Genomic DNA, 22,373 nt, shown 5'->3' on the forward strand with positions numbered 1-22,373 from the left:
TGATAATAATAGACAATACTTTTATGGCCATTTTTTGTCAGATCCTCTTTCAAGTGTTTTATAGGCTAGTACTTATGGAAGACTAGCCTCATTTTACTGATGAGGAAACAGGCACAGGGAGGCTAAAGAACTTGTCCTAGATGGATTATCTATTTCTTCAATAAGTTACTTTGAAAATTATTTTAAAACAGCTCATTTAGAATAGAAATTTTGGCCACATTTATTATTTATAGATGCTTGTTATATTACTTTTGACCTTTTCCATTTTTAGAAAGTACTTTTTTATTTTTATGCTTTGACTTCCTCTTCAGTCTGTCCTTTTTTCATAATTAAGAGAGATCATCAAAGCAATGGTTCCAAGCTCCTGTGCTGTTTCAATTTCTGAGGGTCTTCCCTGAAATTCAAATTTCATTTTAATGTTGATATGGAATTATTTGAGCTTAGTTTTCTTAAGTTGCTGAAGTTACTTTTAGTTACAGGGTTGTAGATGTAATATAGATTGTGTAACTAATCTTTTATGTGCTATCATTGTTTTCTATCAAACTGATCATTTAAGACAGCGTACTTAGTACATTTATTCTCCTAATAATGATTTTATAATAACTTCTGTCATTTTTATCATAATAAAATTTCATCTTGGGCTGCCCTGGTGATGCAAGGGGTTAAGTGTCAACACTGTGAAGCTGTCGGCAGCCACTGCAGCATGAGTTCGGTTTCCCGCCAGGTTGCTAACCCACATGGTACAGCAGACCTCTCCTGACTTACCCACTGCTCCCCTCCGCAGTATTTCAGTAGATCTGTCTGTTCTGTTCCCCACACTGTTTCTGGTGAATCCACTCACCCCCTGCCCCCCCCAATCTTTGGTCTACACGCTGCAGCTCTTATCTGCATAAACAAATAAAAAAAAAATTAGATCTTTTTTTGTAATGATAAGCTGAAATTCTTATGAGAAACTCAATTCTGGATTGTTGAGTCAAATTAAAGTAACTTGTTTGGACAAAGGCAAGAACAAAATGAATTTTTATTATATTTCACATCTGTCATGCATATTTGCAGACAATTCTACTTGCTTATTTTGCATGCATTACTTTCTTTTACTTGAGTTTTATAACAGTGTGTCTTTTATACAAGCTTTTTTTCATTAAAAGAAAAATGCCACAAACTGAATGAAGATAGTCCACCTTGACTGTAATTTCAGCCTTGTCCTTAACTCTTTTCAAAATTGCATTTAATTGATGTAGTATTTATTATTGTGAGGGGAGCATAGGATTTGAAATCTGATTAGGCTGAGTTTATAAACCTGAGTTGGGGAAAGTTAAAAGGGAAGGAATGAAATGGGGGTGAATAACCTATAGGTCAAAAATTGTTTGTGAAGGTTGGTTAAGTTACTCTATTAAGGCACTTAATGACCCCTATTACATGAAAAACACAGATTGATAAGAAAAACTGAAAATCCCGTTCCCCCAAAATGGACAAAGACTACTAATAAAATAGATCATTCATAAAGAAACAAGTACAACTATTTAGCCCTTTGTTCATTGCGAATAACTTCAGTTTTCCTTTTCCAATGTTTTTAATTTTTATGTATAAAAATTTAGTTTTTATTGTCACTTCTTCCTTTGATATTTCATTTTTCTTCTGAATGTAGAATGTTACTCCTTTTGAAGACCCACCTAGGAGCACTTAACAGTGCTTATTTACTTGCTTTGGGAATATGAATTTGTAACTTTTCAGAAGAGCACTTTAGCAGTGTGTATCAAGATGTCTAAAGATACATTCTCTAGGGCCTCCCTGGTGGCGCAGGCTGTTGAGTGCAGCACTGTGAAGCTGTCCACAACCTCTGCAGTGCGGATTCGATCCCAACCAGCTGCGGAGATACCCACATGGCGCGGCAGACCTCTCCTGTCTCCCCAGCTGCTCCCCTCAGCAGTGTATTTCAGTCAGTCTGCCTGTTTTGTTCCCTGCTCTGTCTCTGGTGAATCCTCTCACCTTCCTGCACATCTGGCCTGTACCCCGGTTCTTGCATAAAAATAAAATAAATCTTTAAAAAAAAACATTTTCCAGAAATGTATCCTAAAGTGATAATCAGAAATGCCCACAGTTATTTATTTGAAAGTTTTCATCACGGAATTATTTATATAGCAAAAAAAATGGAAACCAACCTGACTGACAATTGGGGAAGCTAACATGCAATGCTTTGGTCATATGAGAGAATACTGCATTTTGAAAAATGTTTATATTAAACAAAACAAGATTTAAAAGAATAGAAAGTACAATCCCAAATTTGTATCCTTATAGATGGTGAACATTAGTTATATTTAACTGGTGCAATTATGTCTTATGTTAATTTTCTTTATGTTTTTGAAATTTTTCAGATTTTTTATAATCATTTTTTAAAAAGATTTATTTATGCATACAAGAGCTGGGGTACAGGCCAGAGCTGGGGATGGTGGTGAGAGAATTCACCAGAGACAGAGTGGGGAACAGAACAAGCAGACTGAAGTACACTGCTGAGGGGAGCAGCGGGTGCAACAGGAGAGGTCTATTGCGTCATGTGGTTTTCTCTCTGGATGGCCAGGGATCAAACTCGTGCTGTAGAGGCTGTGGATTGCTTCATAGTGCAGTGCTTAACCCCTTGTACCACCGGGGAGGCCCTGTAATCATTTTATTATAATAAGTTAAATTTAAGGACAAAAATAAAGATACCTGCCATCTCCCCACTGACATTTTTTTCACCATTTTTATGCTTTAGAATAAAATTAATTCATTATTTTTTGTTTTTAAGTACTTTTTTCTTACATTGTTAATTTTTGTACAGTATATGATTTCTCCCCTCAGATGTAGTCACCACAGTTCCCACCAGAGTATTCTAGTCCATCATCATATTCTCTTGTGCTCTTCCCTCCAACCCACCATCCCTTCCCACTTCCCTCTTGGATGCTTCATATCTGTGGTCAGCTTTCAAGGTTTTTCTTTGACACTTTGTTTGGTTTCTCTACATTCCACATTTAAATGAAACCATTTGATACTTATCTTTCCCCATCTGGCTTATTTTGCTCAGCATAATCCCTTTCAGCTCCATCCATGTTGCCTCAAATGGCATTAGTTTATCTGTTTTGATTGCTGAGTAACATTCCATTTTGTACATATATCACATCAGTCATCTGATTCGGAGCGTTTAGATTGTTTCCGTATCTTGGTTATTGTAAAGAGTGCTGCAGTAAACATAGGAGTGCAGGTTTCCTTTAGAATTAGTGTTTTGTGTCCTTTGGATAGGTTCCTAGGAGTGGAATACCTGGGTTGTATGGCAGATCCATTTGTAGTGTTTTGCGGATTCTCCACACAGCTTTCCATAGTGACTGCTGCAGTTTACATCCCCACCAACAGTATAAGAGGGTTCATTTTTCTCCACATCCTCACCAGCACTTGTTTTTGTTTGTTTGTTTGTTTGTTTGTTTTTTCACATAAGCACTGGGTACAGTCAGAAGTGCAGGAGGGTGAGAGAATTCACCAGAGCCAGAGCAGGGAGCAGAGCAGGCAGAAGGACTGAAGTACACTGCTGAGGGGAGCAGCAGGCGGCAGGAGAGGTCTGCGCACCATGTGGGACCCTCCTCCAGTGGTCCGGGAGCAGCCAGGGATCTAACCCGTGCTTCAGAGGCTGATGGGCAGCTAAGGGCAGCTTCGCAACTGGAGGCCCCTGTTTGTTTGTTTTTTTAATGTGGGCCATTCTCACTGGCGTGAAGTGGTATCTTATAGTGGTTTTGATTTGTTTTTACTGATAATAAGTGATGGTAAACCTTTTTCATTTGCCTGTTAGCCATTTGCATTTCTTCTGTGGAGAAGTGTCTTTTAAACACTTCTCCCCATTTTTTAATTTTATTTATTTATTTATTTATTTTTGAGTTGTGTGAGCTCTTTGTAGATCTTTGGTATCAGTACCTTATCAGTCTGGTATCAGGTGTATGGTGTGGGAGTATTTCATTAAGGTGTCTCTTTGTTTTGGTTGCTGTTTTGTCTGTCTAGAAGCTTTTTAGTTTGATGTAGTCCCAGCTGTTTATATTTTACTTACTTGTGGAGATGAGTTCTCAAAGGTGTTTCTGAAGTTATGTAATGAAGTGTTTTGCCTATGTTTCCTTCTATATATTTTTAGGTGTCAGGCCTTACATCCAAGTCTTTTATCCGTTTTGAGCTGATTTCTGCATATGGTGTGAGGTAGTATAGTAGCCTAGTTTCATTCTTTTGCATGTGACATCCAGTTTTCTTAGCATCATTTAGAGAAGAGACTCCCTGTTCCAGTTTATATTCTTTGTTCCTTTGTTATATATAGGTGACCATATATGTCCCACCAGACATTTGTTCCATTATTTATCTTAAGTCTTTGTTGATTCATTACCAAATATTTATACCTGCAGCATTGGGGCTGTTCTGAGTGTTGGTGCAACAGACAAAACCTGTTATCAAAGATCTTCAATTCTATTAAATATTAAAAATATTAGCTATAATTATATGGAATTAATTTTGGTGTTATATATGAGTAAAAGTCATTGCTGCTGAGGTGCCAGCTAAGCTGAGTCTAAATTAGTATGTATATATTACTTAGACAGCATTTGCTATTACCATATACTGGGCGAAGTTCTTCATATAAATTTTTTCATTTAATTCTTATAGTCAAGCAGTTTACCCAAGATTACACATGTAGTCCATGGGAAAGCAGGGTTTCAAGCTTGTCTGCTAAATTGAGTTGCTTTAAATTTTGAGCCACCCATTTTCATTATTGTAGTATTTATACTGCAGACTAAAAGGAAGAAGAATGATGATGTAATACATGTCTGTCTGTCTGCTTCTGTTGTTTGATTAAACAACTGAGCTACATCTCCTTCAATTTCATTCAGAGTTGGATTGAGCCCTTTCTACCTTCATTATGATACTGTGAGCTACTGAAGAGTTTATTCATCTTTGCATGTCCAGTTACTTAGTACAGGGACTTGGCACAAAATAGGCCCTATATAAATTTCATTGTGTGAATGAATGAGTTTTCTAATTTGAATGTTTAGAGGACTAAGCAATATAGGATAAAAGTTGGGGGGGAAAGGTTATAATCTGGGAACAAAATTGAGGCTCATTGATTAGTATGTCTTGAACTTTAATACCATAAGGCTCCATGAGGGCTTAAATTTGAGGGCTTAAATTTAATCTTTGGATCCAGGCTGCAAAGATTGTTACTGGGACGTGAATTTGGAGTGTGGTACTGCGCTCTGTATTATTGACAATTTACTTAAGAGAGTTCTGAGGCAGGTAGTGTAAGGACCTGTGAGAAATACCATCTTTGGTTCTATTTCTACACATTGTATTATTTTCACAAAAAACCCAAACATTTCCTAGATGCTTTAAGACTTGGAGAATTCTAGAGGACACCCTGTCGGTCACAGAGTAAAATCTGTCAGAAATTACTTTGTGTGTTTATGTATTGCTTCCTCCTATAAATCTCTTAATGTTACTGCTTAAGAGAGTAAGGAAAAGAGACACATGAAAATGGTTATGCTGTTGGTAGAGAAGTTGCTTATTAGTGTATAAAATTCTTTTTAAGTTTTGAGATCATTTTAAGCTGACATAATCATATAGTTTACTTATAATCCCTTACTGAATTGAACTTGAATTCATAACTTTGGGTTTCTAGTCATTTAACCTGTGGATCACATTTTGTTGTGTTTATTCATAGGTATATCCTATTCCATTTTAGTAATAAACTAACACTTTACTAAACCCTCTACTATATGCTTCCTGAATTTTACATCCAAAATTTTCAAGGCATTACTTTGCTGTGCATTGTCGTCGTCTTTTCATTTAAAAAGTTTATTTTCTTTTTAGATGTTGATTTATAGTCACAGCCTAGATTGTTTATATAGTACCCAGATTTGTAGTACCCATTGTTTACTGACCATTTCTTTTGCTAAATTTGCAGATGGATTAAGTGATGAAAATAATGATGATCGAGTATTAAAATGCTGTCTTCAATACCAGGAATTATTCCCTTGTTCTGTTGTTATACTGTGCACGTGAGTCTCATAGTAATTTTATTTTTTTTTTAACAATAGAGACATAACAAGAACTTTTAAAAATCATATTGTATACAACATACCAAGGATCAAAACATATAACTTTCTAAATCTGCCAAGTAAAAATACTCAGTTATAGCTCACATTTCTAAAGTGTGTAATCTATAGAAAAATGAGATTTGAATCTTATGTAGCAAAGTTTCACTCAATTTAAATTATGTAATATTCAGAGAACTCTTGAAAAATCAGAGGAAAGTCAATTTAACACCCCAATGAATAGTTCTCAAAGAAAAATATCTGACAATTTAGTGGTTACGAGTCAAGTTTTGAAACTTTTATTATGGAGAACTTCAACAATATTGAAAGTAAAGAAGCATTAATGAATTATGTACTAGATACAACCGTTATCAAAATTCTGCTATGGTGTTATTCATACCTTCATCCACTCCCTGTCCCCCTACATGGTTATGTTTAAGCAGTTCTTTGTATTTTGAGGAAAAATATACATTTATTGGAATGAACGAATCTTAACTAGACAGTGTTAATAATGCATACACTAGTGTAGTCCACATCCTTTTGAATATATAGAATATTTGCATTATCCCAGAAAGTATTTCTGTGCCGCTTTGTGCTCTTTTCCTACTTTCTTAAGGTATAAAATTAGATCGTGTATTTGAAACTCCTATAAATTTTTAAGCACAGCTTTAATTGCATTCCACAGATTTCAATATGTTGCACATTTATTTTCGTTCAATACATTTTATAATTTCCCTTGTGACTTCCTCTTTGACCCATAGGTTATTTAGATGCTTTTTCTTGATTCCAGATATTTGCAAATTTTCCAGTTATCTTTTTGTTTCTTATTTCTAATTTAATTATGTTGACTTAAGAGCACAATTTATATCATTTCTATTCTTTTACATTTGCTAAAGTTTATTTTATGGTCAAGAATATGAGCTACCTTAGTGAATGCTTTATGTACACTTGGAAAGAATATGTATTTTGCTCTTGTGATTGGAGTAATTCTGCACATTTCAATTAGGTTATATTGGTTGATAGTATTGTTTGGGACTTCTATAGCTTTGCTAATTATTCACCCACTTGTTCTATGATTACTGACACAGGACTATTAGAATTTTCAACTATAAACGTGCATTTATCCATTTCTTCTTTCAGTTCTATTTGTTTTGCTTCATGTATTATAGAGCACTTTAGGAGAATTGGCCCCTTTCTCATTAGATAATGCATCTCTTTGTCTCTGATAATATTCCTGGTTTTGAAGTCTTTATTTAGTATTAATATACCTATTATCTTGGTATATCACTTTCCATCCATTTACTTTTAACCTATGCTAAATTTGTCTGTCTGATTTTGCATGCTATTAACTTTTTCTGTTAAAACCTTTAGCACATTAATCACATTATTTTGGTCCTGAAACCAGGGAATGAATTAATCAAATTGTTTTAAGTCCCCTGTCAGATACCTTCAACATCTGTGTCTTTTCTGAATATGAGTCTGTTGATTACTTTCTATCTTGGCAGTGTGTTGTTTTTTTCTGGACAAAATTTATATGCAGATTTTAGGGCTCACCTGCTCTGTGTTTTCTTTCCTTCTTCAGTTTCTCTCTTAACTTTCTATCTGTTAGCCAGTCTTGAACATTGTCTTAGGACATTTAAAGCTCTAAAGCTTTGTGAATTTCCATTGTCACTAAATCATTGATGATTTAGGGATTGCCCCCACGCAAAAAGATAGACACTTGTAGCTCTCATCAATATAATTTTTGTGTCTGGAGGTATGTTTGGATAAGTCATTTTACCTCTTTACATTTCAGTTTGTCATCTTTGAAATGGAGATAAATAGTGCCACTCCTACCTAAGATGTTTATTGTGATAATTAAATGGATTGATTGAGAGAGAGAGAGAGAGAGAGAGTGGTGTGTTGCTTAGAAAGTGCCTGGTATTAGGAAAAGTTAGTGAATCATAATTATTTTCCTCAAAAGCTCATGTAATGTTACTCTGTTGTATGCTCATTTCTTCTTTGTTAATATTTATGTGGAGAATCACCAACCTCTGATTAGATCCCGTGTGTTTTCAGTTACTGTGTTACTTATCTTATAAAAATATTTTTTCCTCTTAACCCCAACCTTAGGGATGATAGAAATTTAAGAAACAAAGGCCTTATAAGTGGTGTGAAGTCACTCAGTAAAGAAGAATTGAGTGCAGAGTTATTAAACTTATCTCTGAACACAGATGTATGTCATCAACCTTGTATATCTAAGCAACAATTGAAAGAAGGTAGTATTCTTACTGTGAATAACTAGAAATATACGTATTTTTGCATTAAGATTTTTGGTAACAGTTGTAATTAATACTAAGTTTTCATCATGTATATTTAAAATAACATGATTGGGAATATATGCTGGAATGTAAATGTTAGAAATAAGTGAAAACTATAATGGTAATCCAAAAGCTAGCATAGTTAACATTATTGCCTTCTGCATATACTTTTATGAATTAATTTGAGATTTTATACACTTATTCATTTTTATGTATTTATGATTACTGTGTGCATGCTGTTTATACATTGCAGACTATACCTTTTAACTAAATACTAGCTGTAGGAAATGTTCACTTAAGGTGCAGAAAATTTAACTGCTTTCTTTTTAAAATCAGCCTTATTTTCATAACTTTCTATTACTTAAAAAAACTAAAGACCTTACTGTTGCTTGTCTCTTTTCAACCAGAATAATTTGTTTTATAGTTTGATATTTGATGGAATATTATTGTTAAATCTGACATTATTTAAAAATATATTCTACCTTTTCCCTCTGTGGGGAAGATAATTATTAAAATGTCTAATATTGCAAGTACTTTTTATATATACTTACATACAAATCATATATACATATACCATTTATTTGATCTTTTTGATTACCAAAAAAAAAAAATCTTTCTTTTATCATAATATTCAATGGTATTTAGAAGGAGTAAGGGATATTTTAGTTTGTTGTTTTTCAGGAGTAACATGCCTTTAGTTTGGTGTGTTACTATCATTTTAAATTCTTAGTTTGTATTTATAGAGATAAGTCACTTAATACTTGTAATTTGGCCATAAAGAAATTGCACTTGCAATTGCAATTATCAAGATAGTAATGTTAATGTTATAATATCAGTTGAAAAAATAAAAGCTCTTTTTGAAAGGGAAAGCATAAGCAGTGGTTAAGGCTGAGACTTTGGTCTTTTTAAAACAGTTTATTGATGTGGGCTATGATTAGAAGAATACAGTTTTTGAAAAATAAAACACATTTTGATCCTTGGTTTTCTTTAGGTGCAAAGTATTCTTTCCCCCCCCCCCCCTATTTGATAATAATATAATTAAAGTTGCAAAGCACCATAACATTTCTTCAATTCCTACTTGTAAAAATATTTCCTTGCCTGTTGTCAAAAAGACAGAGCATTTGCTGGGCCTCCCTGGTGGCGCTAGGGGTTAAGACGCAACCTATGAAGCTATCTGCAGCCACTGCAGCACGAGTTCCATCCCTGGCCAGGGAGCTACCCACATGGCACAACAGACCTCTCCTGACTCGCCTGCTGCTCCCCTCAGCAGTGTATTTCAGTCAATGTGCGTGTTCTGTTCCCCAGTGTCTCTGGTGAATCCTCTCACCGCCCCCCCCATCTCTGGCCTGTACCCCAGTTCTTGTATGCATAAATAAATAATGATTTTTTAAGATTTATTTATTTATTTATACAAGCACTGGGTACAGTCAGAAGCGCAGGAGGGTGAGAAAATTCACCAGAGCCAGACTGAGGACTAGAACAGGCAGACTGACGAAAATACACTGCTGAGGGGAGCAGCGGGCGCGACAGGAGAGGTCTGCGCCCCTTGCCTGCGGCCAGGTATCGAATGGGCGCTGCAGAGGCCTCAGGCAACTTCATAGCCCAGCGCTCAACCGCTGCGTCACCAGGGGAGGCCCTAAATAAATAAATCTTTAAAAAAACAAAAAGCATTTGTTAAAGTAATATATTTGTGTTGCATCTAAAACAAATAGACTGGAGATACCTGTTTCTAAATATTGTTTTTAAAAATGAAAGTGCTAATTTATTTTCTAGGTTATTTAAATATTTAAATACTAATTTTTTATAGCCAAATATTAATTATATATACTTAAATATTATGTAAATGTAATATTGATGGTTTTAATTAGTGTCCTAAATGAAGCTTGTAATTATTTGTTTTAAAGAAGCAACATCTCTGCAAGAGAGCTATGAAGAAGAATCAAAAAATTCTGGACTATCCATTTTACTTGAAAGCATTATATCTGATCTTGAAAAATCCCTTGGAACAGCTTTATCTTCAATATTAGAAACAGAAATGAAAATTGCTTTTGGAGACCTTTGGATGGAGGTGATTATTTCAGTTCAATTACCAGAAAATTTCTTTTGTATTTTTATATATTTGTTCCTTTTATTGTGATAAATACATAAAATGCATAAGCTTTATTGTAATAATCTATATCACGCTGTATTTCCTCTTGAGTTTTGAAACAACATTTTGCAAATGAAGTGATGGGCATTCCCGAAAGATCAGGATTATGTTTTTCTTTTGTTTTTTTTCAGCACTTTTTTTATACGAATATTGTGTGTCAGATACACTGCACCCATGGAGCTTCAATGAACTTCATAAAAATTTCTTTCATATTTAGTTTATTTGAGTCAAAATGTTTAGTGTAGGAATTTTCCCTAGCAATATGTATTCAGAGAGAGAACTGTATATTTTGACTTATGTCTTTTAATATGAGAATCATAGTATAAATTTATTTACATTAGCAAGATATTTACATTAGCAAGGTCTTTTGATTTTCTTTAGATTCACATCTTTTCTGAAGTCGGTTTGCTTGCCATTTGTTTTATTTCCCATCAATTGTAGATTGTGTCTATTCCAGATATTGACTGAGAGGTTAATATTTGCCAACATACTGTGTGTGCTGGTTAATTATCTTATCAAATGTTGAACCAAGATGATGAAGAGTGATCAGAAGATGCTAGGAGAGTTGACTTTAAGTAATTGCATATGAGTGATTTAGAAGAAGGACATGCAGACAGTTTGTAATACTAAATGATCAATCTTCTTTATGAACATGTTTTTGCAAGAGTATAGTGTCAATTATTAGTTATGTACAAAGTAATTAGATTTACCTCCTCATAGAAATGCTGTGTTGAAAAATAGATTGAAGATCTTTGCTAACTAGAACTATTCCTTCTTTTTTGTACAGATTTAGAAACTGTACTAATAAGAATTTTACAAAAGCATTTTTCAGTAGAATTAGTATTTCATTGGCTTTTAATAAAATGCCTTTTCTTTAAAAAGAATTCAACTAACTACTTTACCCTGAAATATACATAAGAATTCCTCAATAAGTACTTTAATCACAGGAATAATAAATAAGTAGATATTAATTTTTTTTCTAATTTATTTTTAGATGCTATACTTGAAACCACCATGGACTCTAATACATTTATTACAGTGCTTTAGAAAACATTGGGTGGCTGTATTTGGATTAATTATGGAAAAGAATTTGCTTTTAACCATTGAGAGCCTATATGAAAATCTCTATAAAGGTATGAATCTTTTTTATTTTGTCTTTATCAGTGTTATGTTAAAATGTTAAGTTAGACTAGCAGATATTGCCCGTGGAATATGAGGATGAATTAATTCAAAATTGGTTAATTAGTTTTTAACTATTTATATTTCTAATTGCAAAAGGGAATTTGTGTTAGCTGGATGACTGGATGTAGTTTATAAAATTTGTGACTGTAATGGTGATACTGTTGTTATTCCTGGATATTGTGAATATATAATTTTTAGTAATATTTGAAAACTTTTAAGCCATATTTTAATATTTGAGTATGCAAATAGAATTACTCAGATTTTTTTCATTTCTCACTATGTTTAGCACAAATACTTTACGACATTTCATGTGCTAATTTAAAAAATAGTGTCTTAGGTTTCTGTTTAAATATTTGGATAAGTAATATTTGCCTTGTTGCATAGTGAATTTTAGAACTGGAAGAAATCACCATCATTCAATTGCTGGAGTTTAAATATGCCACACAGATCCTTAGGCTTCTTGTGTTTCCGAGCTACCACAGGTTGACATGGGTGGAAAGGCTGATGGAATATCTTGTAGGTAATGGGCCTTTAGCCCTTAACTCCAGTTTTAACTAAGCACTTTTATTTTATTGTGTATGTGTGGAGAGTCCATGTAAGATTTGAATATGAAAGACTCTGAAAGAAAAAATGTGAAAAACACTGATCTAGGGTTATTAAAGCCCATGTTTTCAATTAAGGAAACTAGCACTGATAGAGTAAGTGATTTGTCCCAAGTTACACCTTTAAGAATGACAACTGGAACCATTACTGGGTATCAGTTGGTTAGTGATTTTTTTCTAACTTTGAACATGGAGTGAATCTGTCTTACTTTCTTTATGTATTAGTTATATCCAATCTGTTTTTAAAAAATAACTGTGGGGAGCCTCCCTGGTGGCCTAGGGGTTAAGTCTCAGTGCTCCCACCTTAAAGACCTACCGCAACAGCCTGTTTCACCCCCTGCTCCCCTTAGCAGTGTATTTCAGTAGATCTGCTTGTTCTGCTCCCCACTCTCTTCTGGTGAATCCTCTCACCCCTACACCTCTGGTCTACACCCCAATTCTGTGCAAAAATAAATTAATAAGTAAATATCTAAAAATAATTTAAAAATTGTGAATACAAGCGGGCCACTAACAACTTGAGTACTTGAATGTTTGAATTAAATTTTAAAGGTCAAAGAGTCAGATAATGAAAAATAAGAGATAATTTTATCACAAAATGTGTAGCACTTGAGCACAGATTTTTAACACCAAGATTCCTGGAAGCTAAAGACAAAACAAAACCATAATCTCTTTCCCTGAAATTATAAGCAGTTTGAAAAATGTTTTCTAGCTTAAAAAGTTTCCTTTAAGGGATTTAAAAATCTTACTGGGGGCTTCCCCTGTGGTGCAGTGGGGTGAACGCAGTACTATGAAGCTGTCTGCAGCCTCTGCAGCGCAGGTTCTATTTCTGGCTGGCCAGGGAGATACCCACATGGCATGGCAGACCTCTCATGTCTCACCCGCTTCTCCCCTCAGCAGTGTATTTCAGTCTGCCTGTTCTGCTTCCCACTCTGTCTCTGGTGAATCCTCTCACCCTCCCGCGCCTCTGACCTGTACCCCAGCTCTTGTATAAATAAATAAATCTTTTTTAAAAATAATCTTACTTGGTATCTCATGAAGTGGTAGGTGTTGTGTGAATGTTTATTTTTAAATGTTACCCATTTTTTTTTTTTGAGGTATTGAACATCTTGTTTTTATTTTTTTATTTTTTTTTAATAATAAATTTTATTTTTATATTCCCCATACAATTGCAACCCCCCCATTCTGATCCCAATCCCTCCCCTCCCGCCCCCACCCCCCCAAAAGTGTCTCTGTTTCATAGTTTTTTGTTGATTCTGATTTTCACTTTCTTATAGTTATTCATTTTCTTGGTCCCTTATTTAAGTTTTCTAGATTCCTGCTATGAGTGAGACCATCCGGTATTTTTCTTTTTCTTTCTGGCTTATTTTGCTGAGCATGATCCCTTCCAGCGCCATCTATGTTGCTGCAAATTGCATGTGTTTATCTTTTCTGAATGCTGAGTAATATTCCATGGTGTATATGTACCACATCTTCTTGATCCAGTCATCTATTTTTGGGCATTTGGGTTGTTTCCAAAGCTTAGCTATTGTAAACAGTGCTGCTATAAACATAGGGGTGCAGGTGTTCTTTGGAATTGATGTTTCTGTGTCCTTTGGGTAAATACCTAGGAGTGGAATTGCTGGATCATATGGAAGCTCTATGTTTAGTAGGTCCAGAAATCTCCACACAGCTCTCCATAGTGGTTGGACCAGTTTGCACTCCCACCAACAGTGCAGAAGCGTTCCTTTTTCTCCACACCCTCGCCAACATTTGTTGTTGCTAGTTTTTTTAATATGTGCCATTCTCACTGGTGTAAGATGGTATCTCATGGTAGTTTTGATTTGCATTTCCCTGATGACAAGTGATGTTGAACATTTTTTCATATGCCTGTTGGCCATTTGCATTTCCTCTTCAGAGAAGTTTCTTTTTAGCTCTTCTGCCCATTTTTTGACTGGATTATTTTCTTTGTTGTTGTTGAGTCTCATCAGCTCTTTGCAGATTTTTGTGATCAGTCCTTTATCATTAGTGTTGTGTGCAAAAATGTTCTCCCAGTTGGTGGGGTTTCTCTTTGTTTTGGTTATTGTCTCTTTTGCTGTGCAGAAGCTCTTTAATTTGATGTAGTCCCAGCTGTTTATCTTTGCCTTCACTATCACTGCTTTGGGTGATGTGTCTGTAAAGATGTCTTTGATGTGCAAATCACGTAGTGTTTCGCCTATATTTCCTTCTATATATTTTATGGTTTCAGGTCTTATGTCTAGTTCTTTAATCCATTTTGAGTTGATTTTTGTGTATGGTGTGAGGTAGTGGTCAAGCTTCATTCTTTTGCATGTAGTGACCCAGTTTTCCCAGCACCATTTATTGAACAAACTTTCTTTGCTCCAATGCATAGTCTTTGCTCCTTTGTCAAAGATTAGTTGACCATAAATCTGTGGGTTTATTTCTGGATTTTCTATTCAATTCCATTGGTCTGTATGTCTGTTCTTGTTCCAATACCATGCAGTTTTGATGATTATGGCTTTGTAGTATAGTTTGAAGTCTGGGAGTGTGATGCCTCCATTCCCTTCTCTTTTTTTCAGGAGAGCTTTGGCTATTTGGGGTTTTTTGTGATTCCATATGAATTTCATCAATAATTGTTCTATTTCTTTGAAGAATGACATTGAAATTTTGATTGGAATAGCATTGAATCTGTATATTGCTTTTGGTAGGATGGCCATTTTAATAATGTTTATTCTTCCAATCCATGAGCAGGGGATGTCTTTCCATTTCTTTGTGTCTTCTTCTATTTCTTTTAACAGTGTTTTATAGTTTTCTTTGTATAGGTCCTTTACCTCTTTTGTTAGATTTATTCCCAAATATTTGATTTTTTTTGTTTCAATAATAAAAGGGATGGTTTTTTTTTATTTCTTCTTCAGATTTATTGTTTGTGTATAGGAAGGCTACTGACTTTTGCGTGTTGATTTTGTATCCTGCCACTTTACTGAACTGATTGATTGGTTGAATTAGTTTTTCTGTGGAGTTTTTGGGGTTCTCTACGTATATTATCATATCATCTGCAAATAGTGATAGTTTGACTCCTTCTTTTCCTGTTTGGATTCCTTGGATGTCTTTCTCTTGTCTTGTTGCTCTGGCTAGGACTTCCAGTATTATATTGAAAAGCAGTGGTGAGAGTGGACATCCTTGTCTTGTTCCAGATCTTAATGGAATTGCTTTCAGCTTTTCACCATTGAGAATGATACTGGCTGTTGGCTTGTCATAGATGGCCTTTATGATGTTGAGGTATGTTCCTTGTATCCCAAGAATTTCAAGGGCTTTTATCATGAATGGGTGTTGCACTTTGTCAAAAGCTTTCTCAGCATCTATTGATATTATCATATGGTTTTTATATTTCTTTTTGTTGATGTGTTGGATAACGTTGATTGATTTTCGGATGTTAAACCACCCTTGTGTCCCTGGAATGAATCCTACTTGGTCGTGGTGAATTATCTTATGGATACATTGTTGGATTCTGATAGCTAAAATTTTATTGAGGATTTTTGCATCAGTGTTCATTAGGGAGAATGGCCTGTAGTTTTTCTTTTTTGTGTTGTCCTTGTTTGGTTTTGGTATTAGTGTAATGTTGGCTTCATAGAACGTGTTTGGTATTGTCCCTTCCTTCTCAATTTTTTGGAAGAGTTTGTGAAGGATAGGCACTAATTCGTCTCTGAATGTTTGGTAGAATTCATTTGTAAATCCATCAGGTCCTGGGCTTTTGTTTTTGGGGAGGTTTTTGATTACCATTTCAATTTTGCTGCTTGTAATTGGTCTGTTTAGGTGTTCTATTTCTTCTTTATCTAGCTTTGGGTGATTGTAGAGTTGTAGGAATTTGTCCATCTCCTCTAGATTGTTGAACTTGTTTCCAAAAGTTACCCATTTTTAAAAGAAAGATAGTTTCCTGGCGTTGTCTTTACCTGTAGAAGTAATTTATTAAGTGTGTATCATTATGTAAGAAACATGGAACAACATATTGGACACATCTTCAAAGCAGATTTACAATATGTGCAGAAATACTTCTTTTACCTTTTACTGGAGCATGATTTTAGTTGGTTCTACCAAAAGAGAAAGCCCATGAACCATATATGATGGTTAAGAGATTCATTTTAAAAGAGGGCCATCTTCCATATTTCTGTTTTTCCAGATGGAGGTAGTGTTTTGTTCTTACATGCAGCTGACAGGTAGTAGGGAGAATCTCTGACTGGCAATAAAGAGATGGTGACAGTACCTTCTGCTCAAAAATCTTATTCTGGAATCATTGTTTGCATAGTATATTGGTCCTTGGTCCAATGAGGCCAATAAGTCTCTCATGCCTGCTATTTACTTGTCAAGAATATATTATAGATTGTAATAGTATCTTTTGCCCTAAAATAATTTTGAATTAGAAAAATCAAGGTTTATGATTTTGTTTACTAACTTTTAATGGTATCCTCAGCTGTTGAATTACACATGTGCCTTAACTTTAGTAACGTGTATCCTTAGATCAGTTCATAGGAAATCATGTGAAAATGACTCATATCTTTTACTGACTTTGTTATTTATATTAACTTTAGTCTAAATAATTACTTCTTATATAAACATTGAACTATTTCAACCATGGAGATTTTTTTTTATGTTGTGTCTAGATACTGAATTTGTCATTGTTACTCCCCTTTTTGGCCATAATCTTAGTAAAGAATGTTTAAAGTCAGAAATCAAATGTTCAAGGACACAAGTCCTGGACATAGACCACATTGTAGTAACAGCCTTAGCAGAAGTTATGAACAATTGTGTTCTCAGGAGATTTCCTAGGTTCATTGAATCCACATTATGTGCACAGTACCTTTCTACTCTGTTTTCCTACATGAATTTAAATTAGTCATTAACTTTAAAAATAACAATGTGTTCTTGTAAGGAAATACTCTAGGTTTTTGTTGTTGTTTTTAGTTGATAAAGGGAAAGTTGGGAGGTTGGCTCTTACTATCACATTAAATTTGAGTTACTGAATATTGTGTATTTGATTATTAAAATCTTTTTATTTTCATGTGACCTTGCAGTATTTCATAAGCAAATACTGTATAAGTGATACAGAGTAACTCATAATTTTTTGCTAGTGGAGAAAGGGACTTTTTTCACAGAGTCTCTGAAATTGTGAACATTAAAAGAAAATAAAACAAACACACTGTAGCATGGCTCTTTCAAATCCCCTTGAAAACAGTTGTGGAGAATTTTTTTTTTTAAAGATTTATTTATTTATGCATATAAGAGCTTGGGTACAGCTGAGAGGTGTGGGGGTGTGGGTGGGTGAGAGGATTCACCAGAGACAGAGTGGGGAACAGAACAGGCAGACTGACTGAAATAAACTGCTGAGGGGAGCAGTGGGTGAGTCAGGAGAGGGCTGCTGTGCCATGTGGGTAGCTCCCTGACCAGCCAGGAGATCAAACTCTTGCTGCAGAGGTTGCGGACAGCTTCATAGATTGTGTCTATTGTTGTTATTTATATCAATTTATATTGTCGTTATTTATAATAACAACCCCTTGGGCCATCAGGGAGGCCCCAGTTGTGGAGTATTTTATCCTAATAGTGGAAAACAGTTTTTTTCTGTTCTGATTTTTGGTGACATTACAGAGTTGTTTCATTGTTCATAGCTTTTAAAATCTCAGAAATTATTGTTATAAGTTTTGGCCTGAAATATTAATGTAATTTTAGTTCTTTGAAAAAGTTGTTATACCTTCAAATTATTCTTTCACTTAACTAATTTATGGATGGGGCAGTAGGAATATTCTAACTTCACTAGTCCATAGTTAGCTATTATCCAAATTGCATAATTTTTGCTGACATGGTGTGCACAGAAAAACTATTAAATTTAATTTCTAGTAAATCTAGTTTTACATTTCATATCATGGAATTTGAAATTAAATCACAACCCGATAACTGAGTTGATTATAAGAAGCACTATAGGTGACTCTTCTGATGCCTCCTTAACCTGTATGTGAAACACCTTCATTTTTTAAAGTCTGTAGTTTTAACTAAGTGGCTTGGTGATTATCTCCCTTCTGAAGATTATTATATTCTTTCACTTTATTTTGTACCTTGAAGTTGACTATGTGGAGAAGTCCTGGAATCTGAATACAGAATACTGGAATCAGCAATAAAAATATTGTTGATAATTCATGCTCATTTCATTGTTGCCTTTTACAACAGAGAAATAAATTAGGAGTGCCATGTAGGTGTAAATATGTAGTCTTCTAAAATTTTATAATTATTATTAGATTGGTTTTCCAAGGATATTTTTTGAATTGTATACTCATTCTTTCATATTTTTTCCTGCTTAATTTTCTGTTAACAGCTAACAATGCAGTGGATTTTACAACAGTGAAATTCCTACTTCAAGATTCTAAAAGTTTGTTACATGCTTTCAGTACTAGGTCAAATTATGATGGTATTCTTCCACAGGCCTTTGCTCAAGTAAACAAACTACTTCAAACATTTACAGAGGTAAGATACCTTTGGAATGCCATTTAGAGTAGCAAATCATATACATTCTAAATGTGTATTTAGCAGACATAAGGTAAAGGATATTTTAATTCTAACTTATTCTAACTTACCAAATGCATTAAGTAAATATTAAATGAATTGAATGGAGAGTAAGTGGTTCTTATTACAAGTGACAAAACACACATTCCTTTATGGAAGCAGTGTCATAGCAGTAACTGGGATTTTATATTATTCATTTATAAAATAAAGGTATAGAAAAAAACTTAGCTTTGTTGTTTGACTAGTCATTTTTCAGTGCCCCAAATCAGGGTGTCACACCATGAATCAAAATGCTTAGGAAATATTTTCAAATGTGCAGATGCCAGATCCCTTTCAAACCTTATTATATCAGATTTATGGCAGTGGTGCCCAGTAATGTTATTGTTTCACTTTATATTTTGAAATAATTTCAATTGAAAGTTATTTTAAAATTTTCAAAAAAGGCACAAGAGTAGTACAAGGAATTCCAATTTGTATCTGGGAAATACCCAAAGTTCACATTTAATCATATTTGCTTTATTGTTTTCCCTGTCTACCTAACTGTCCATCTACCTATAACATCCACATTTTTTTCCCTGAACTATGTAAGACTATATATATTACAGATATGTTGCCCACTACCCTGAAATGATCCCATATATATTTCCTAAAATATAGGATATCTTATATAACTATTATAATTAATGTGGAAATTAAAATTGATATAATACAATTATTTAACCTTGCAGACCTTGTTTATACTTTACCAATTGACATATCAGGTCTCCTCATGTGATTTTTATGCAGTCATTCCAGTACTGCAGTACTAATGCCTCATTGTGCCTTTTATATTAACGATGGAAGTTTTATCTGTGGTTAATACTCGAATGAAAGGATAAAATTATATTAAACTTAGCTGTAGTTGATGAGGAAAGAATTATTTGCATAAGGGAGTATCTTGTGGAGTAAAAGTATCTTTTAATACAACTTATAGGAAATATTTGATGATTCTTGAAAAAGGATTATAAGGGGTGAAATGATTATAAGGGGTGAAATGTTATAAGGGGTGAAATTATCTTTTGTCTTAATATTGGTAGTTGTTTTTTCCTATGGCAAGTGTGACTTTTAGATCTATTGGCAGGAGAGAATGGGCTTAGGAATTTAGTCGATTGCATAATGGATATTGTACTTGAATCTCATGAGGAAAGATATATTATCCTTTCCATCACAGAACTGAGTCCTAAACAAATCTTTAGTGAAATAACACACTGAACAAAATGAAAAGTTTAGCGTTCTCACAGGTTTAGCAGTCTTTCAATAAAGATTGACGTAAAAAAATATGTGGGAGGGTTTGAGATAAGAGTAATAATGAATGTGGAGGGTTCGGATGTTTCATTAGTTGGAAACATTTAAATATAATGTTCTTTGTTGGATAATGGTCTGCCCGCTATATGTTGCCCACTGAATATTAAAAAATATTAAATTGTTATGTAGTAAATTATTGACTCCTGGATCGTAGTATTCTAGTTGATACATGAAAGAGATTCATGAAGACTAGGAAAGAATTTAGTATCTTCGGTAGTGCTTTTCTCTCAACACTTGCCATTATTGTGATTTCTTGAAACAACCTATGATATTTCCACAATTATAACTTTGAGATGTTGCTCCTTTATTTTCATGTAGAAATAATTCATTGTCTAAATCAGCCAAGAATGTTGAGAGTTAGCTTGGGCTTTTAAATACACTTTCAGTAGGAGTTGTTATCTTGATTGCATGAGATTTGATGTGAGACCTGAATATATAGGTCATATCTCAGTAACTTAAACAACAAAAAGAAATAGATTTTATCTCCAGAGATTGAGTATCTAAACACGCTAACTATTAAAAAAAAAAAAAAAATCCCCTTAATCTTAATTTACCAAGTCCAGAGAATCTGAAAAAGAGAGAGAATCATTTTTCCTTTGCTTCCAAAAAGGCTTTTGAGAAATCAACATGGAAAGATAACTAGCATTATCATTTTCCAGATTTTCATATAAATGTGGTAGGGATAGGAAAACTGTAATTTATGTTTTCCTTTTACAAGCCTTCCAATCACCAAAAATATAAAACTTATCCCTCCCTGCCAAGACTTTAGCATAATTAAAATCAGTTTTGTTAATAAATTTTAGATGTATGACCCTCAGGATCTCCATCCTGACTACTGTTTTTTTTCCTCTAGTTATTTAACCTTTTGAGTTTTTATTTTTAATTTTTGGTTTTATAAAATAAAAAAAATAAAATTTTAAATAATAGTTGTAAAGCACTTAGTCCTTAGCACATGGTAAGTACTATATAAATATTTGATAAAGAATTCCATTTACATAGCTGAGGAAAAGAGGTATTAAGGTAAATTCTAGTCTTCATTTCAAATGCATATGATGCTTTAAAAGCTTTCTCAGAATAGAATGTCTTTCTATCCTTGTGTATTTATTATGTTTATAATCAATATAAACTGGCAAAAACAGGAAGGATACTTAAAACACATTTTTCTAGATTTTATGAGTACCCTAAATTTCTGTTGTTTGTACTATATTATTTTCAGAGACATCTAGGTTAAAAAAATCTTGGGGTCTCCCTCACTCTCTGGATCTAGTCTTTGGTCAAGTCTTTTAAAATATTTCTTGTGTTCATTTTAATTTTTGTTTTTATTCAGCTGCCTTTAATAACCTAATTCAAGTTCTCAGGATTCCTCTCCTGGATTATGTCAGTGGTTTTCTAACCAGTCTTCTGTACAGTTTGTCTTTAAGCATGTCAGCACATAAGATACCTTTGTTGTGTCATGGTGCCCACAGCATAAAATTTAAATTCTATCCTGATCTTTTTTTCTTGGCAAACCTTTGCATATTTTTTTCTTTTTACTGAAATCTAAAGTGCTGGGAGACTCACCTGTACCAATTTATCATTGTATGTTAGGTAACTCCTGGATAGTTCAAAACCATATGTGTAGAAGTGTTCAAATAGTAGTCTTAAATGGACAGTAACCTGTCAGCTAAGAAAGGTCATTATAGTAAACAGATTGGAAATGTTTGATATAAATAGAAAAGAAAAATATTTTTTCTAGCTCTAACTTTTTTTCTGGGACTATTCTGTACATAATCAAGAATAGTCAGCACTTCCCAGAGAGGTAGAATGTTTGTAAGTGCAATTGACTTTGTTTCTCTCATTCTACTGGTTGCATTTTATGTAATTTTTTATCTCACCAGGTCAAGGCAAAACTTAAGCAAAATCCTTCAGGAAATATAGCTGGTAAAAAGCAAGAAGATACTTCTTCAATGAAGTCTAATAACCAAGAAATCACCATTTTCTCAGCTTCTCATCTCCCGCAGCCCAAGAGGCATCAAGAAATCTGGTCTATCCTAGAGAATGTTTGGAATACAATATATCAGAACAGGTACTCAGTTTCCCAGAATTTTTTAATTTTAGGGTTTCTCATTATTACTATCATTCATTGAATAGTTAATGTTTGGGTTGTGAGTTTAACATATCAGATTTTCTTATTGAAGAC

The 22,373-nt window shown here is 33.9% G+C and overlaps 1 protein-coding gene across 8 annotated transcripts in view; it reads left to right on the top strand.

Moving 5' to 3' along the window:
- SWT1 (SWT1 RNA endoribonuclease homolog) overlaps positions 1-22,373 on the top strand; it is an 82,323-nt gene that overhangs the window by 26,504 nt on the left and 33,446 nt on the right. For all 8 annotated transcript variants that reach the window (XR_005124256.2, XM_037506304.2, XM_037506303.2 and 5 more), the window contains 6 exons: positions 5,963-6,056; positions 8,205-8,350; positions 10,297-10,460; positions 11,536-11,674; positions 18,663-18,811; positions 22,072-22,259. Coding sequence is in view for 7 of the 8 variants with exons in the window: in XM_037506304.2 (XP_037362201.1) it covers positions 5,963-6,056; positions 8,205-8,350; positions 10,297-10,460; positions 11,536-11,674; positions 18,663-18,811; positions 22,072-22,259 (880 nt within the window). In the remaining variant the exon portion in view is untranslated. The remainder of the gene's footprint in view (positions 1-5,962; positions 6,057-8,204; positions 8,351-10,296; positions 10,461-11,535; positions 11,675-18,662; positions 18,812-22,071; positions 22,260-22,373) is intronic.

This window comes from Talpa occidentalis, unplaced genomic scaffold (genome assembly GCF_014898055.3).
Source record: "Talpa occidentalis isolate TD23 unplaced genomic scaffold, MPIMG_talOcc4v2.1 talOcc4.12, whole genome shotgun sequence".
Classification (NCBI taxonomy): Eukaryota; Metazoa; Chordata; class Mammalia; order Eulipotyphla; family Talpidae; genus Talpa; species Talpa occidentalis.